This window comes from Amphimedon queenslandica, unplaced genomic scaffold (assembly GCF_000090795.2).
Source record: "Amphimedon queenslandica unplaced genomic scaffold, v1.1 AMPQUscaffold_13500, whole genome shotgun sequence".
Lineage (NCBI taxonomy): Eukaryota > Metazoa > Porifera > Demospongiae > Haplosclerida > Niphatidae > Amphimedon > Amphimedon queenslandica.
The window spans coordinates 57,364-74,837 of NW_003546264.1; the positions used below are offsets into that span (position 1 = coordinate 57,364).

General features: G+C 39.6%; 7 protein-coding genes across 8 annotated transcripts; 3 read left to right on the top strand and 4 right to left on the bottom strand.

Moving 5' to 3' along the window:
• The first annotated feature begins 13 nt into the window (after nucleotides 1–13).
• Nucleotides 14–3,348, top strand: LOC100638929 (merlin-like). Its single transcript, XM_011411848.2, has 15 exons — nucleotides 14–109; nucleotides 220–348; nucleotides 666–785; nucleotides 859–942; nucleotides 1,001–1,069; nucleotides 1,143–1,225; nucleotides 1,272–1,347; nucleotides 1,490–1,624; nucleotides 1,703–1,777; nucleotides 1,971–2,084; nucleotides 2,137–2,259; nucleotides 2,309–2,440; nucleotides 2,506–2,715; nucleotides 2,767–3,111; nucleotides 3,164–3,348. Exons 1-15 carry the CDS (start codon nucleotides 32–34, stop codon nucleotides 3,212–3,214), a joined length of 1,824 nt encoding a protein of 607 aa, XP_011410150.1. The 5' UTR covers nucleotides 14–31; the 3' UTR covers nucleotides 3,215–3,348.
• Nucleotides 3,333–4,961, bottom strand: LOC109580225 (uncharacterized). Its single transcript, XM_019993169.1, has 8 exons — nucleotides 4,873–4,961; nucleotides 4,551–4,830; nucleotides 4,161–4,443; nucleotides 3,925–4,099; nucleotides 3,800–3,878; nucleotides 3,726–3,744; nucleotides 3,636–3,676; nucleotides 3,333–3,591 (listed from the first exon to the last, which is right to left on the bottom strand). Exons 1-8 carry the CDS (start codon nucleotides 4,892–4,894, stop codon nucleotides 3,441–3,443), a joined length of 1,050 nt encoding a protein of 349 aa, XP_019848728.1. The 5' UTR covers nucleotides 4,895–4,961; the 3' UTR covers nucleotides 3,333–3,440.
• A 23-nt stretch (nucleotides 4,962–4,984) lies between these two features.
• On the bottom strand, nucleotides 4,985–5,886 carry LOC100634763 (protein orai-2-like). The gene has a single exon (XM_019993170.1). It carries the CDS (start codon nucleotides 5,642–5,644, stop codon nucleotides 5,057–5,059), a length of 588 nt encoding a protein of 195 aa, XP_019848729.1. The 5' UTR covers nucleotides 5,645–5,886; the 3' UTR covers nucleotides 4,985–5,056.
• Nucleotides 5,887–6,042: 156 nt separating this feature from the next.
• Nucleotides 6,043–6,678, bottom strand: LOC100634637 (histone H3-like). The gene has a single exon (XM_003384074.3). The coding sequence runs from the start codon at nucleotides 6,601–6,603 to the stop codon at nucleotides 6,193–6,195; it is 411 nt and encodes a 136-aa protein (XP_003384122.1). The 5' UTR covers nucleotides 6,604–6,678; the 3' UTR covers nucleotides 6,043–6,192.
• A 141-nt stretch (nucleotides 6,679–6,819) lies between these two features.
• On the top strand, nucleotides 6,820–11,099 carry LOC100639057 (uncharacterized). 2 transcript variants are annotated; one of them, XM_019993168.1, is made up of 16 exons: nucleotides 6,820–7,016; nucleotides 7,174–7,507; nucleotides 7,631–7,760; nucleotides 7,852–8,025; nucleotides 8,073–8,153; nucleotides 8,209–8,477; nucleotides 8,522–8,610; nucleotides 8,670–8,813; nucleotides 8,923–9,136; nucleotides 9,184–9,314; nucleotides 9,375–9,481; nucleotides 9,531–9,633; nucleotides 9,677–9,819; nucleotides 10,522–10,620; nucleotides 10,667–10,751; nucleotides 10,808–11,099. In XM_019993168.1, the coding sequence occupies exons 1-16, from the start codon at nucleotides 6,861–6,863 to the stop codon at nucleotides 10,934–10,936; spliced, it is 2,388 nt and encodes a 795-aa protein (XP_019848727.1). In that variant the 5' UTR covers nucleotides 6,820–6,860; the 3' UTR covers nucleotides 10,937–11,099. The 2 variants fall into 2 exon arrangements, with proteins under 2 accessions (XP_019848727.1, XP_003384155.1); XM_003384107.3 differs by having other exon boundaries at nucleotides 8,209–8,471.
• A 67-nt stretch (nucleotides 11,100–11,166) lies between these two features.
• On the top strand, nucleotides 11,167–12,718 carry LOC100639183 (ubiquitin carboxyl-terminal hydrolase calypso-like). The gene has a single exon (XM_003384108.3). It carries the CDS (start codon nucleotides 11,189–11,191, stop codon nucleotides 12,563–12,565), a length of 1,377 nt encoding a protein of 458 aa, XP_003384156.1. The 5' UTR covers nucleotides 11,167–11,188; the 3' UTR covers nucleotides 12,566–12,718.
• LOC100639308 (AP-1 complex subunit beta-1-like) lies at nucleotides 12,706–17,332 on the bottom strand. Its single transcript, XM_003384109.3, has 26 exons — nucleotides 17,303–17,332; nucleotides 17,194–17,256; nucleotides 16,897–17,138; nucleotides 16,673–16,786; nucleotides 16,490–16,621; nucleotides 16,249–16,442; nucleotides 16,127–16,193; nucleotides 16,000–16,081; nucleotides 15,873–15,945; nucleotides 15,676–15,816; nucleotides 15,348–15,423; nucleotides 15,205–15,294; nucleotides 15,068–15,156; nucleotides 14,921–15,023; nucleotides 14,778–14,876; nucleotides 14,659–14,736; nucleotides 14,428–14,609; nucleotides 14,122–14,294; nucleotides 14,025–14,080; nucleotides 13,854–13,982; nucleotides 13,649–13,794; nucleotides 13,516–13,604; nucleotides 13,342–13,467; nucleotides 13,111–13,271; nucleotides 12,976–13,059; nucleotides 12,706–12,924 (listed from the first exon to the last, which is right to left on the bottom strand). Exons 2-26 carry the CDS (start codon nucleotides 17,228–17,230, stop codon nucleotides 12,850–12,852), a joined length of 2,838 nt encoding a protein of 945 aa, XP_003384157.1. The 5' UTR covers nucleotides 17,231–17,256; nucleotides 17,303–17,332; the 3' UTR covers nucleotides 12,706–12,849.
• Between the last annotated feature and the right edge of the window lie 142 nt (nucleotides 17,333–17,474).

Sequence of the window (17,474 nt, forward strand, 5' to 3'; positions counted from 1 at the left end):
ACCACGCCCACCAACCAGGCAATCACTGAAAATGGCCAAGAATATTACCAGCAAACAACTGAACGTTGAGGTAACTACCATTGATGCTGTACTGGAATTCTCCATTGAAGTAAGGAAACATAATGATGAATGATGATATTAATAATAATTGTAATGATAATGATAATTACATGTGAAAATGTACATGTACATGTAAAGCCACGCCCCTATTCATTACAGGGTAAAGCAACAGGTAAACAGCTGTTTGATTTAGTGACGAGGACCCTGGGACTGAGGGAGGTCTGGTACTTTGGACTAATGTTTACTGACGCTAAAGGTTTCAAGACTTGGCTGAGATACGATAAAAAGGTGAGACATACAGTTACATGAAACAACCTCTACCTGTACAGGGCAAGAGGAACTTCAAAGATTTGTAAAATGCCCACACTTGATCGGAATCAGCTCAAACTTTCTACACAACATAAGAACATGTATATGTATCAAAAAATTATAAAAATGGAGAATTCTCTACTTTTCATTTTTGGCAAAATTTGGCCCGAGACCATGTACTATAGTACAGGGACTTTTGTCCGATTTTGAAGCAACTTTAAAAATTCATAAAAATGCAAATTTGATTCTGTATAAGAGGCACACTTCTTTGTTCATGTCATGATTGTCGTCCATAGATCATTGATCAGCACATTCCTAAGGACAGCGTCGTTGGCTTTAAATTCCGTCCAAAGTTCTACCCAGAGGATGTGAGCACTTTAATAATGGAAGTAACAATACATCTGTTCTATCTGCATGTAAGAGAGGCGGGGCTTATCATTATTATTATTATTATTATTATTATTATTATTATTATTATTATTACTATAGTGTAAGGAAGATATTATTGATGAAAGGATCTATTGTTCTCCGGAGGCGTCGCTGCTATTAGCATCATTTGCATTACAATCTGAAGTACAGCTGCTACAACTTTTGAATTAACACACACACTCTCTCTCCTTCCTTTGTATAGTACGGACCTTATGATGAATCTGTCCATATTCCTGGCTTCCTTAATAACCAGCACTTACTACCTTCAAATGTATGCCCACACGCATTAATTAATTAATTGTAATGTGCCACACCCATATTAATTAATCAATGATTATTAATAGGTGATCACACAGTTTGATCTCACTCCCCAGCAGTGGGAGGTTCAACTGATAGACTTATGGACCAAACACACTAACATGCTAAAGTAATGATGTCATGTGATGTCATATGATGTCATAATGATACTGTAGGAGTGAAGCTGAATTAGAATATTTAAAAATAGCCCAAGACTTGGAAATGTACGGAATTAATTATTTTGAGATCACAGTAAGTTGATTAATAATAAACAAATAGTTTTTATTAAAGCAACTTTGTTTCTTGGCACATCTTGTGTTACTAATTGCACAATTATAAAGGAACCCTTTTATGTATTGCCACCACCTGCTCTCAATCCCTCCTCCTCTTTTAGAATAAGAAAGGGTCCCAGCTGTGGTTGGGTGTAGATGCTTATGGTCTAAATATATACAACCATGACAATAAAGTACAACCAAAGATATCATTTCCATGGGGTGAGATTAGAAATGTTGAATATCACGGGAAAAAGGTAGCGACAATAATAAATTATTATTACCATTATTGTTATTGTTATTATTATTATTATTATTATTATTATTATTATTAGTTCTGCATTATGCCAGAGGACAGGAATTCACCAGATTTTGTATTTTATGTACCAAAAACTAAAATATCTGACCTAGTAAGTTATTATTATCATTATTACTGTATATTGATTGGTTGCTTTGATGTGGTTTGATGACATTAATAGTTTAATGCACATTCCAGTGTTTGGTCTATAATAAAGTTCATTGAGCAGTCACTATTTGTACTATTACACTACCAGACTCACTGCCTTCTCTTCCTCTCTCTCTCTCTCTCTCTCTCTCCTTCAGATCATGCAACTTTGTGTTGGCAATCATGACCTTTATTTGAAGAGAAGGAAGCCAGCTACCATGGAGATACAGCAAATGAGGGCTCAAGCAAAGGAAGAGAGGAGCAGAAAGATAGTAAGTTTTGGGTAGGAGGCCGGCCATTTTGATATGTCTTTTCTTTGAAAAGATGGAGAGAGACAAGCTTGAGACTGAGAAGGCAGCAAGAATGCAACTTGAAAGAGAAAAGAAAGAACTGGAAGAAAGACTCATAGCATTAGAGAAGGAGAACCAACAGGCACATCAAGCAAAAGTATATCATCATTAATGAAGAACCTTCATCTCTCAGCCCTCTCTTTCAGTTGGCAGCAGAGACAAGAGCACAGATAATGGAGGAAAGAATGAAAATAGCAGAAGAACAAACACACAGTTTGACAAGGAAGAAGATTGAGACTGAAGCTGAGATGCAGCGAGTTAGAGCCTCAGCTATTAAAGTGAGGAGAAGATAATGGAGTAATGACAGGAGCCATGGTATTGTTAAACCCTGCTTGTGTTGTAGAGTGAAGAGGAAAGAATAGTCATGAAGAAGAAAGTCATCAAAGCAAAGGAGGAGGCAGCAAGTTTACAACAAACAGCACAACAGGAGAGACAAGAAGCAGAGAGCTTAAGGAAACGACTTGAGAGAGCTCACATTAACAACTCACCTCCTTCACCACTGACTTTACAATACAAAGACACTTCACCTACAGTCAAGACACCTACTTCACTAGTATGAATATATACTTTACGTATTATTAATTCTTATTTTATATTTATACAGCTGTCATCAGAATTAGGTGATTCCAATGATACAGTTGTTGATGTGTTGCCTAATGGAAGCAGTTCAGTTGATGTCAGCAATACTGAAGATCTTGCTACTGAATTACAAAAACAGCATGAGGACTATTGGCAGCAGTCACAATACTTGAGTGAGAAACTAACAGCACTTCAAAATGAAGTAGCAGACTTTAAACAAGAAGAGAAAGAGAAGGAGTCCTCTCCATTGCCTCTAGTCAGAGGAGTGAGGGGGAAAGAGAGAAAGAGCAAGACTGAGGTTTCCACCACTCAAAGGATCCATGCCTCAATAGTGAGACAAAGCTCACATAAGCACTATACTTATGACAAGGTTTGAGTATAACAGTACAGCACTATTGATGGTTTTACTTATCTTTTGTTAGAGTAAATCTGGTTCAACTAAATCCCGAATCGAGTTTTTTGAAGATTTATGAGTTGGAGGGTCGTATTGCTGTTATCAATACTTATATTCAATGACTATTTCATTCTATTTTAATCATTATTGTGTATTTTCATCACTCAGTCAGTATTTTAATGATAATTATAACTATCTTGTGGTTGAAAGAAACCTGCTACAGTTTCAGTTACAATAGATGCACTTACAGATCAACTGTACAACAATAAGTATGGATTATAGTACTCTCCCTCACCATAAGGTTCTTACTGCTCATTTGTAATGGCAGCTAATTCTCTGATTAGTTTATTGGTAGCTGTTAGTACCTGAGGTAGGAACTGCTCCTCTTCTTGTTCTGATGGTCTTAGGGAAGCCGTCTTTAAGAACTGGTGCCTGCTGTCCCAGTTACCAACAACTCTATCAATATACCATTAATTAGTGTACTTAGTAATTAATAATACCTATATGACCGGCCTTTAATAATAGGAGAGAATTTGACACCCTACGTGTATATAATAATTATTAGTATAATATCATATACATGTACTTACCATCTCCCAGTAGCAACACCTAAAGGAGAGAGAGAGAGATGATGATGATGGATTATGAAGAACATTACAATTACTTGACAGTTCCACTGCTTGTCTTCAATAGAAACTGTTGACATCCAAACTCACCAGCAGTCACCAGACTAATGGCCGTACCTACAGTTATTATAAATGCACACAACATTCACTGGATATAATTTACCAAACAGTTCAAACGTGAGGTGTTCTTGTGTTCCATTCAACAGGTTCCATTGTTGTATTCCTTGACCTGTTGTAGTGATAACACGTGATATTCCTCCTCCTTTCTTCAATGCCCTTCCTTTCCCTCCTGCCATTACTCCTTTACTGCTAGTAGTGCTTTCAAGCATCTTTTTTGGCTAGGGAATAATAATAATAATAACAGCTGTAATGATACTAAATAAATAAATGTAATGATACCTGTTCAATGTATCTCTGTCCTTCTCTTTCTTGTCCTAATTCTTTTCTAACCGTTGGTTGTTGACTGGTAGTTGGTTGTGTATTATCAATCAATGGTTGTTGATTGTATTGTGAAGGAGCATTATAAGTACTGCGGGATCCACCAGGAGGAGGATATGAGACACAATGGGGAGGAGGAAGAGGAGGGTAAGAATGGCTGGTAGTGTTTCTAGAGTAGTAGCTATTAGTGGGCCCTGCTGCTGCAGAATGAGCTGCAACTTGAACTGGCTGGACATTCTCTTGACTGCAGGAGGAGAGAGAATTAATGTTAATTAGGTAAACTTTCAGACTAAAATGACTTAAAATTTCACATACAATAGATAATCAATAATTACATGTAAACAGATGTACTTTGTTCTTTTCCTGTCGATAACGTTACTGTATCCTCCCCTTCCCCTTCCCCTAGTCCCCGCTCTATAGGCTTGTGGAGGCCATTTCTTTTCAGCTGCTTCCCTCCAGTTCCAAGAGCCAGTGCTGCTAGTATTGCTACTCCAAGTGGAAGGAGGTATTGCTGCCTCTTCTCCAATGATGTTGTTAGGATGTGAATAAAGAGCTACTCTTGGTCTTTTGGCATTAGATCCACCCCTCCCTCTTCCTTGCTGGTTCACTTTACCAAACATTGGGAAAGGTCCTAAAAAGAATAAAACTAGTCATTCAATAGCTACAGTGGTACCTGCTACTGGCCTTTTGTTCATCTTCTAACTAAAGAACATCCAGAACAGAATTAAGTAAGAGCAACGTGACTACACGTGTATGTTCACAGCTGTTGCTAGGCAACAACCGCCTAGTTATTAAATAGTTATAAAAACTAGTTATTAAAAATGAATGAGTTGATGAATGAACATAACTATGAGAGTTCAAGGTTTGTAACTGGTTGCATCTCTTGATGAAGACTCTCCACCTTCTCCTATTTGAAAGTTCATGTCTTCAAGCATTTGTCTAGCACGTCCCAATCCTCTCTCATGAAACTTGAGCTTATGCTTGGCAACGACACGTGACTGGTAGATAATAAGAGGAACTGCCATTACACACAATACAAACAGGATCAGTATGGTAGCTGTTGCTGCATGAATGCTTTCATGTTCCGATGTTTCCGTTGGATAGAACTTGACGAAAGCAACAAGTATGATCTCTGTAATAAGTAAAATAATTCCAATGACGTTAGAGAGAACCCAACAGAGCTGTACAGTGAAACTCTTGGCAATATCAAGAGAACTGCTAATATCTCCAGTACCAGCTGCTTCTAGTTCAGGTAGGAGGAAAGTAGCCAGCATCAGTGAGAGGAGATGAATGAAGACTAGGACTGCACTGTGCATTGCAAATATGATCAGTAATGGAACAGGTGTAGTTGGACTAACTTCAATCTCTACCAGACCAACCTGTAAGAGGGAAACTACTGGTAGGATACAGTTCAGTTGGTTACTATGAGGGGGAAATTTCGACATTTTGATATCAATTTGCCAAAATAAAACCAGCCATTCACATGGGTATCAAACTAAAGCTATAAACAGAAATAAAACCCGGCAAGTACATCCCACAACAGTAAGGTAATAGGAGTATCATATCCTTATCTTTAAAGGCCCTCCCAACATTCAAAGCTGGGACCATTAGGGGTGTGAATCAAACAGTACATATACACCATTACACTTTCAAGTGACACTCATCTTGCTAGTACTGACTATAGCAAATCCAGCCAATAGTGTGGAGCTCCTTATGGAGGACTTGAGCTTTGACTTGCTTATCATTAACACATGGAGCTCATACTGTACATCTGAGGGAGCAGCCATTTTGTACACATTAAAAGAAGGAGTGGCTTTGGAAATATTTGCAGTGACTTTTAATGTTTTTTGACTTTTTGGTGTGTTAAAATAAAATATAATCATAAACATAATCAATAAACATCACAAGATGGAATCAGATGAGAATCTCTTGTTAGAGATGGGTGGCTCTGAAAAGAGCCGGTTGAATAAAGTTCAATGGATGGTTGCCCTGTTTAGGCTCTCTCTCCACGGATGCGGCGAGCTAGCTGAATGTCCTTGGGCATGATGGTCACTCTCTTGGCATGGATAGCACACAAGTTGGTGTCCTCAAAGAGACCGACAAGGTAAGCCTCACTGGCCTCCTGAAGAGCAGCAACAGCAGAGCTCTGGAACCTGAGGTCAGTCTTAAAGTCCTGAGCAATCTCACGGACCAGCCTCTGGAAGGGAAGCTTCCTGATGAGGAGCTCAGTCGACTTCTGGTAGCGACGGATCTCACGGAGAGCTACGGTACCAGGACGGTAACGATGAGGCTTCTTGACTCCTCCAGTAGCTGGGGCACTCTTACGAGCAGCTTTGGTGGCTAGCTGTTTCCTTGGAGCCTTTCCACCAGTGGATTTACGAGCAGTTTGCTTTGTACGGGCCATTGCTTCTTTTTCTTGAGAGAGGATGAGTTGGAGGAGGTGCGCTAGATTCTATGGACACTGAGTTTCTTCTTGTTGGGTCTCTCCTTTTTATAAGGAATAAAGCCCGCGCTTTTCTCTCTACGATCACGTGATCTTTCATGCTGACTCAGCACATTCCAGAGACAAAATCCATCAAGTGATCCTCAAGGTCTTGTTTGGTTAATTAAACATAACCATTAGGAGGTGTGCCTCATAAAACAGCAAATGAAAGCATAGAGATGGATCTTGTAGTGGTCCTGTTGCTCCGTAGGTCAGGAGGGAAGTACCTCCTCGTTGAGGATCAGAATACTAAACTCCTTAAGCTTCCGTCGAAAGGGCTTGATGTCTCTAAAGATCATGACACTGCCTCTGTAGTACAATCACTTATGGAGGATGTTAGTTTTAAATTAGTATAATAACCTGTCAGTAGTTCAGTAATCTTACTTTTGCATTTCTTTGTTCTAATTTGGTAATTTTTTGCACCACACAAGCTTTGCATACATTATGATCTGGGGCTTAATGAAAATTATTATTATTATTGTTATTTATTAGGATTTAAATGTAAGCGGTAAACCAAAGGGCATCTTGAAACTGACCCAATACACTGCAGTGCCCCCTGTCCTCACTATTGTGGTGGTTGCTGATGAGGTGAAGCCCAGGTATGATCAGGCCACACCCATACAGTTCTTCTGGTTGTCGGGTCCTGAGATCCAGCGAGAGAATATCATAGTTGATCAGTACTCGCTGGGTCTTGTTAGCCAGCTGGAGAATAATGCGCCTGTACACTCAATGGAACTCCTGGAGACTGTAGAGGGCAATGGATTGAGGAGGATTCACGGGATACTGGAGAAACAGATGCTGGAAGAAGCTGGATATGGACAATATGGTAATAATGATTATTATTTTGAAAAGGGAGGCACCTGGTTTGTTTATCAAACATCAGACTCCCTGTTGGCACTTTATCAATAAACAAGGTTATCATCAACCCCTCCCCTCTCTCTCCCTCTAGAATTGGATCAGATTGCTGAAGAGTTTGTGAGGATATGTGGATCACCCAGTGGTATGATCAACGCTCAGGAATTTGGTGACCTTGTGGAACTATTTGGTTGGCCGCCTGACAAAACTGTTGACTGCTTCAGGTTTGATGCTGTTCTATATTTAGATATTGTAGCTATTAATAGTAACACCATTAATAATAACATAATGCTATTAATAGTAACATTATTTCAGGTCCCTGAGGTCTAGTATTGAAGGTGGTTTGACGTTGGAAGAGTTGCAGGTGGGTCTGTGTGCACTGGACCCAGCCACACCCCATGGCTCAGTCTCTGGTCAGCTAAGGTGCCAGTTTATATTTCGGTTTTATAACGTATCGGGAAAAGGGTTCATGTCATTTCAGGAGTTTAGGTACTAACATGTACAATGTATCCTCCATTTTGTATCTGTAATTATAGAGAGATGGTTAGAGATATCTTTATATTTAAAAACCAACTCAACGAAAAGACTTTTGAAAAATCCCTGATCGACAACTGGAAGTAATAATAACACTTGCTGTTAATAGCCTGTTATTATTACTAATTGATATTTTAGAGTTTTTGGTGTTACGGAAAGCCATGGTCTTTCCATGAGCAAGTTCCTTACGATAGTGGGACAGCTCAAGTTCCGAGGTACTTCAGTTTTGTTCCGTCTGCCCCAGAGCCCAGTCAAGCACCAAACTGACCCTTACAATATCCCAGAGAGACCAAACTGTCCTTCTCCTTGCCCCTCCCCCTTTAATGTAAAGCTGAGGCCAATCAGACCAAAGGAACCTCAAACTGATGATGAACACATGGAAGTATCTTTGAACGATACCAGTATATGTATGTATTAGCAGCTGCTAATGTTAAAATTATCTTCTTAATAGTTAGTGGTTCCGACAAACCAGCAACTGGTCCTATGTCTGCTACTGACTCTAACGACCTTGGGTTCACCATAGCAACCCACTCTGTCAAGGTACCCTACACCACCATATCTGCCATTTTAAGTAACCAGCTGCTCCCTTCCTCCATTAGGTGAAGAGGAGTGGTGCCCTCTCTGACGTTACCACCATATGGGACCTTGTGGGTACTGAAGCTGTATCAGGGACAGTGAGGGACCTGTTGGACCCTCACAAACCGTCTTTTGATAGACTCCCCTCCATCAAAGCATTTGATAAAGTAAGGGAAGGATAATGTGGACCTGTTTATTTATTTATTTATTTATTTATTTATTTATTTATTTATTTATTAATTTATTTATTTATTTATTTATTTATTATTGTTCTAGGCCTCAAAGTCTAACGAGATGCTTTCTGGTTTGCGTTATTTTGAACACGCCCTCAGAGATGATGGGCGGGGCCGAGCTAAAGCCGGTTTCTCGTGGGGCGCTATTGATATGGGATCAGTCGCCAGGTGCTTCTTGACCATCTGCTCTCAAGCAGTCGATATATTCGCTAATGAGAACAGACTGTTACCTGTAAAATCACCCTGCTACGTATTAGGTATACCGCTAGTATATTATTAGTATATTATTAGTATATTATTACAGGTGATCTTCATGGTAATTTTCATGATTTGATATGTTTTGAGAAGGTTTTGTGGCGCATGGGCCCTATACTGACACCTGCTTCATTCATGTTCCTTGGGGACTATGTTGATAGGGGGGACTTTGGATTTGAGGTTCAGTATATTAATAGTATATTAATAGTATATTATTAGTATATTATTTGTATTCATTAGGTCATTTCCTATTTGTTTGCTCAGAAGTTGTTGATGCCCTCAAAGTTTCTCCTCATCCGAGGGAACCACGAGATAAGATCAGTACAAGAGTCCTTCACTTATAAAACGTAATGACTCTCCATTTTACATTGCTCCACCTCCTTTCCTTCCCTCCAGTGAGTGTTATCATAAGTTTGGTGAGTCATTGGGTGAGGAAGTTTGGGAGGCAACTAACACTGTCTTTGATGCTATGCCAGTTGCAGCTGTCATTGATGAAAAGGTTCACATTATTAACTTTTATTTATTTATTTTATTGTTATTAGGTGTTTTGTGTTCATGGTGGTATACCACACCCTTCTCATGGGGGCGGGTACATATCAGCCATTAATGACATACCCAATCATTTACCTGAGCCAGCAGAAGGCTCTCCTCTAGCCTGGGACATCATGTGGAATGACCCAATCAGGTAACTCTCACTCTTAAAGTAGTTGCTCCAAAATCGGACAAAAGTCCCTGTACTATAGTACATGGTCTCGGGCCAAATTTTGCCAAAAATGGAAAGTAGAGAATTCTCCATTTTTATTACATTTTCTGATACATATACATGTTCTTATGTTGTGTAGAAAGTTTGAGCTGATTCCGATCAAAATTGAATTTTTTACAAATTTTTTTAATTGCTCCAAAATCGGACAAAAGTCCCTGTACTATAGTACATGGTCTCGGGCCAAATCTTGCCAAAAATGGAAAGTAGAGAATTCTCCATTTTTATTACATTTTCTGATACATATACATGTTCTTATGTTGTGTAGAAAGTTTGAGCTAATTCCGATCAAAATTGGATTTTTAATGAATTTTTAAAGTTTCTCCAAAATCGGACAAAAGTCCCTGTACTATAGTATATGGTCTCGGGCCGAATTTTGCCAAAAATAGAAAGTAGAGATGATTTTTATTACATTTTCTGATACATATGCATGTTCTTATGTTGTGTAGAAAGTTTGAACTAATTCCGATCAAAATTATATTTTTTACAAATTTTTAAAGTTGCTCCAAAATTGAACAAAAGTCCCTGTACTATAGTACATGGTCTCGGGCCAAATTTTGCCAAAAATGGAAAGGAGAGAATTCTCCATTTTTATTACATTTCCTGATACATTTCTTGTTATTTTAGGAAGGAAGATGAAGACAATGATGATTCTCTAAGGACGGAACTGGTCGGTAATGAAGGTTTCATTGATAATGACTCAAGAGGCACTGGACACATGTTCAGGTTAATTAAAACTTATAATTTTATTCATTTATTTATTTATTTATAGTTCTGATGCCTTGGATTCTTTCCTAAGGCGGAACAATCTCTCCCATGTGATTAGGGCCCATGAAGTGAAGGAGACAGGCTTTCAGGTAACATAAGAGTATATTAATAGACACTTGTCATCATCAGTTTGTTTGTTTGTTAGTTGCAACAAAATGGCCGCCTCCTAACAGTGTTTTCGTCCTCTCATTATTGTGGCTCTACTAATGAAGCTGCTTGTGTACTCGTTGATAACAAGAAAATTAGGACAATTCGTCTGGACACACGATCATAATTATTAACCCATTATTGTTATTATTATTATTGTTATTATTATTATTATTATTATTATTATTATTATTACATTATTTCTATCGCTATGCTATTTTTGACTCCTCCTACTTTATATCCCTCCCTTACTCTTACTAAATTAAAGCAATACCCATTCACTCAATTAATTAATGTACAACTATTAATTATTTTGCCGTATAGTTCTATATTCTAATTATATGAATATTTGTTTGAAGTGAATAATTTTTAAAACAAAATGGCGGCAAACAGCAAGTCCTCTTCTTCTCCTGTCAATCTCTCCAGCGAGTGGTTAGAGCTGGAGAGTGATCCCGGTCTCTTTACTCTCCTCATTCAGGACTTTGGAGTGTCCGGAGTTAAAGTGGAGGAGCTTTATGATGTCAATGCTCAGGAGTTCCGTGGGGGCGTGTACGGGTTCGTGTTCCTGTTCCAGTGGGTGGAGGAGAGACGAGCAAGGAAGAAGACCTTCCTTAATGATGACTGCTTCGTGACGGAGCCATCAGTACTGAGGAACATGTTCTTTGCACACCAAATTGTAACAAATTCTTGTGCCACCCACGCACTATTAAGTATATTGCTTAATTGTGAGGGGGAGGGGCTTGATTTAGGTCACACCCTCCCTCTTTTGAAGGAGTTTTGTCATAATTTGGATCCGGAGGCAAGAGGTTATGCAATAGGGAACATGCCGGATTTAGCCACTGCTCACAACAGACACGCTCGACCTGAAGTAGTTAGACCCAGCCCACCTCCATCCAAAAGGGGCGTAGTCTTGGCAGCCACACCCTCCTACTTATCGGAAACCTACCACTTTGTTAGTTTTGTCCCGATTGGGGAGAGGCTGTTCGAATTAGACGGATTGAAGGAGTGGCCAATCGACCATGGTCCCTGGGCGGAGTCTGAACACTGGACAGACCTGTTTAAAAGGATAATAACTCGACGACTGAACGAAGGAGACGGAATACAGTTCAACCTCATGGCACTCATACCAGATCCACTTCCTCAACTATCGGAGGACCTTCAGCGATACCACAGCAGGGAGAGAAGACTGTTGGACACTGCTTATGGCCTAGCTAGGGAAAGAGTACTGGGAAAGAAGATTAGCAGTGAAGACTCAATCATTGACGTGGAAAATATCTCTGATGAGAAGGAACCCCAACCTCCTCCTTCTGCTAGTAATGAAGAAGAAGGGAGGTCATGTTTGAATGAAAGTGATTTGAATAAGAAGATTGGAGACCTCCTTCAGACCATATCATCCTCTACTGGTCAGGGCAGCTGTTCCGAGACTAACAGTTTAGAACTCGTTGTGAAAGATATCACTGAGAACAGGAGCCTTCTCTTCTCGGCTAAAAGAAGATTTACTGAAGAACTTGAAAGCAGAGAAAGGTATCGGGTTGAGGCTGATAGAAGGACTCACGATTATGATCGGTTCTTTGGAGAATACTTTAAAAACCTGGCAGCACATAAGCTCCTTCCACAAAGGATGTTGGAGGGAAGGAGGAACAACCGGAGGAGCCACAAGAGAGGACGAGGGAAGAAACTAACAACAGCTGCAACTAAAAACAAAACAATAACTAACGGAAGTAACAACAGCACTGGACACTCTGTCTATTACTGAATTAATGTGTAGTCTCAATTGTACACTATAAGTTTATTGTTTATAATGAAGTTCAATTTACTGATCGGAATCAGCTCACACAAGTACATCTATATGCATCAGGGAATACACTACCAGTCACTTTTGATGAAATGAGTTAATTGGTTTACAATGGTCGTTAACAATAAAAGGGGTGTGGCATAATACTACTAATAAAACTAATGAAAACTAACAAAGCAGCTAATGAAATATCCTAAACTAGTTAATTAATAGTTATTAAGATCAACAAGGAGGCGTGGCCAGAACTACTGACTCAAAATGGCGTCAAGAGAAGACTGGACCAAAGGAACAACATTCATAGCATTAGTCTTGAGAGACAACTAAATGAATAAATAGATGTAAATTAATAAAACTAAATAAATAAATCTTACTGTAGTCTGTCCATTTCTAAGTATCTTCAGTTCCCCTAGGACAGTGAGTCCATTTATCAGCTTAGTAGACACATACAGTAGCACCTGCTCATAAAATAATATTTAAATAGTTCAAATACCAAAAACCCGTCAAACCTGCATATCCTCTCCAACCGTACGCTCAGCAATAATGAAGACATTGTTGGCCTCAAGTTTAGTTTTAACTGAGTCAAGATCTGCCAAAGGATAGCTGAGAGTTTTCTGGACCTCATTAGACGAAGGCAACTCTTTCCAAGAGGAGAGGAACACTTTACGATCTGAAGTAATGAATCAATAATGAATCAAGAATGAATCAATAATGAACTCAAACTCATTGCCAATACTCACCCATCTTCCCATCTTCAACAAACAGTGTGTAGGCGGGAATATTGCAGCTGAAATAAAACACGCCCACATTGTTCTTGACAGCAACCTGAAGGAGATCAAGAGGATTCATTAGCATCACCACACCTCCTACAAGTAATAAGAACATTATTATTATTATTATTATTATTAACTAACCAGTAACCAGTTCAAGAGATGTGTTAAATGGCTGGTTAGGAAAGAGAGGGCTTTGGACATACAGCTGGGCAGCAGGAGCCAATCCAAAACTAGAAGAAAGATTAAACCAGTTACTAAAACAAGTATTTCAAACCTGTTTTTGTTGAACTGGATAGCAAAGTCAGACATGGGCCCCAGTGCTTTGTTAGTGAAGGTGGCGTCTAGAAATACTTTACCGTTTCTTCGAGCAAAAGTACCCGATATCTCAAGACCTTTCCCTTGAGTGCTATTGAGCCAAACCTACAGTAAAGAGACAGAGCCATCTTTAACATGAAGCTCTCTCTCTCTCATATCATTACTGTTTTAGGTGCTACTAAGTTGTTTGGTTGAGGAGCTGGGGCAGATAAGGAGAAGAAGTCCATACCCAGCCCTGCCATTGAGGCTGGGGGCGGGGCCGTCACCATACCACCACCAAGAGGACCACCCAACTAGTGATGAGCATTAATTAGAGTATAGAGGGTGTGGCTTACTTGAAGACCTCCTATTCCACCAGATAACATATCAAACTCTGCCAAACCTCCTCCTCCTATGAATATAATTAATTATAATTAATGACCACACACTTACCACCGATAGTGGGCGGGGCTGCATTATAAGAGGGTAAGTCAAGAGAGAGTAGGTCCCCGAGGAGGTCCCCAGTCCCAGGATCCTGGGGGTCCTGGGGGGGCGTCGGCTGAGTATCACTAGACACTGCAGACAATTGCTCAGGAGGTTGATCCTCTGTAGTCTCTGACTCCGACCTAATAATAATAATAATAATAATAATAATAATAATAATAATAATAATAATAATAATAATAATAATAATAATAATAATAATAATATTGATGATGATGATGATGATGATGATGATGATGATAAATATTCACTTACTGCTGAGGTCTCTTGTCCAGTGTTATCTTCCTCACTGGTATCTTACCCTCCACAAAGGCTGAAGGAGGTTTGTGATAAACTGAAGCTAAAGTTGAAATGTGACACAAGAGCTCGTCCAGAAGGGAGGGTTCCAGAAGGTCAGTCTCCTCCGATATGACAGGTTTCTCAGCTAGTACCACCTCCTACAAGAGATAAGGATCATCAGTTGATTTAAAGGAACTGATGCCTCACCTTAGCAGCTGCTGGGTCAGTGGAGAGGAGTCTCCAGTATATGTAGCCTCTGTCCCGTAGGTCAGGGTTATCAGTGTCCTAGGGGTGGGGTAATGGGTGTGGTCAAGAGTGATCAGTACCTGAGTGGCTTTAGTGAGAACCATCTGAACCAGCTCTTGGGTTGTTGTTGGTTTCTTGAGAAAGAGTTTCACAACAGCTGTCAGTAGTTGGAGTTGAACCTTTAGATATGAATACTAACAGTATATTCTCTAATTATAAGTACTTGAGGATTCTCGTCTTGAAACCCTTCAAGGAAGGAACCAAGTATTTCTTCAACTTCGTCAATTCTGTCACAATATTCTCCCAATATCCAAATCATTGATGCCCTGGGAGGAGTCAATAATGACAAACCACACCCCCCACTAATTACCTTGCATCAGGCTCATCAAGTGAGTCCAAGTTCTGACAGAGTGTTGATATGATACCCTCGTACTGGTTTGGGTACTTACGGAAAATATCCTGTAACGATATAACTCAGTATAACTCAGTACACACCAGTAAACTAACCTTGATAACAACAATGGCCTCCTGCACTACATAAGTCACTTTAGTCTGTATCAGATCCACTAGAGTGGAGACACACTTGTCAGCTGAAGACTGGGTTAATTAATAATTGTTAATCAATCTATTATTATTAATTAATTAATTACTTCAACTTTAATGGCACAGCGTCCAATGGCACGAACTGACTTACGAACAAAATCTACATCAACTTCAGTCGCATACCTAAAATAATAATAATAATATTTAATAATTAATAATACATTAATAATGTTGTACATGTACATATACATGTTCTTATGTTGTGTAGAAAGTTTAAACTACAAAATTGAATTTAAAAAAATTTTTTTTAAAGTTGCTCCAAAATCGGGTAGAAGTCCCTGTACTATAGTACATGGTCTCAAAAAAGGAGAGAATTCTCCACTTTTATTAGATACATCCCTTGATATAATGTGCATTGGTGCATCATGTACTTACTCTTTAAGTTCTGATAGGATGCTTGAAATGTTTTGTGAAGTACAGAGTCGTATCATGACATCCAGTTTCTCCAGCTTCACGTATATCGGGTCGTTGTACTTAACAAAGAAAACCTTAATCTCATCACGAAGGATCTCGGGGCTAAAGGGGAGGAGCCATTAATTAATATTCATAGCTTATTAATATTCATAGCTCACCGTTTCTGAACTATAAGATTAATGTTCCTCAATGCTACGTACTGTATCTCAGCTTCAGTTGACAACAACGTAACTATTAATAAACCACACCCATCAATAATCAACCACGCCTAGTAATTAAACATACCAAGGGGCGGGGCTAGTTTACGTGTGAGTCCTTGTAGGTAGCCGGAGTCTTGAGGTAGTATATCCATCATTTGCATGAGAACCTGTTAATTAACCATCAACCAATAACTATTAATAACTAAACGTACTTTAACTGCCGAAAGGACAACAGCTGCATTAGCATGAGATAATCTAGGAGTGACCCTCTCACAAATACTGAATTAATTAATCAATCAATCAATCAATCAATTAATAGGATATGTACATGTACCTTTGAGCCTCCCTCTCCTCCGACGGGTGATAATTAGAAATAGAGTCCAGTATAAAGACTTGTCCCCATTCAGTGCACTCATTAAGAGCAGTCAGGAGTTTATTAATAGCAGGCGTGTCTAATTCCCCGAGATCAGCAGCTGCAGGAGACGTCTCGCTGATCTCAGCTAGAGAAGCAACAGCATTAGCAACGACCTATGAGGGAAGTGGGTGGAGTAGGTAGGTGTGGCTAACATGGTTACCATGGGAACAGAGTCTGAGAGTAGCTCCCTGAGTAGGTCAAGGAATCCCTGCTCTTCAACCAGTTGAGAGTTGATATCGTGTAACTTGGCAACACAGACTGCGGCTGTCTTCCTCACATAAGGATCCTCATCCTTATAAGGGAGGGAGGGGGAGGGGTCATTAATAGATATTCTCACTCTTACCTTTAAACATTTCCTCAGTGGGTCACAGAGATATTCAGTTATTTTATCCACCCTGATACAACCCATCGTCCTAACGGCCAGTGCCCGAATGAGAGGATTAGGATCTTCACAATCCTAAGGAGTAACACATGATCAACACATGATCACTAGTAATCATGAAACACTACTGACCCAATATACATGTAACACACTCAATTAAAGTACTAGCCCCTCCTCCTCGTTACCTTTGAGAATGTATTGACAGCTAATATTGCCAGGTCGGGCTGAGACTTGGCATAGTTCATGAGGTAGAGATAGACCAGCTTCTTGAGCTCAAGGTTGTCAGTTTGCATGCAATTGACAATGTCAGGGAACAAGGAACTGACATCCTTCCCGACCGTCATGTTAGCAATGATCTTCTTGATGGCATCTTTCTTCTTATCTCTCTTGTCTCCCTGGAGGTCAGCTCTCAACTCTGCCAATTCACCTGTAAAGGAGAGAGAGTGTGTGTGTGGTTAAGGTACTACTAGTAGATACTCTACCTTTCTTTGTGGTAGTGAAGTATTTAGCGTCAGACATGATGAGAGAAGGACAATATGAAGTAACTAAACAATAAAATAAAAATGGAGAGAGAGAGAGAGGGCGACTTACCAGAACAAAAATGGGAGGGTAAAGAATCACGTGATCTAACCCAGCCCTTAATGCATCACGTGACCCAGTTGTGGGTGTGGTTAATTTCAAAATGGCTGCCATTACGAAGGTTCTGCCCAGGTACCTGACCCAAATGATTCCAAACCACAGGCTGGTACTCTCTCCTTTCCTG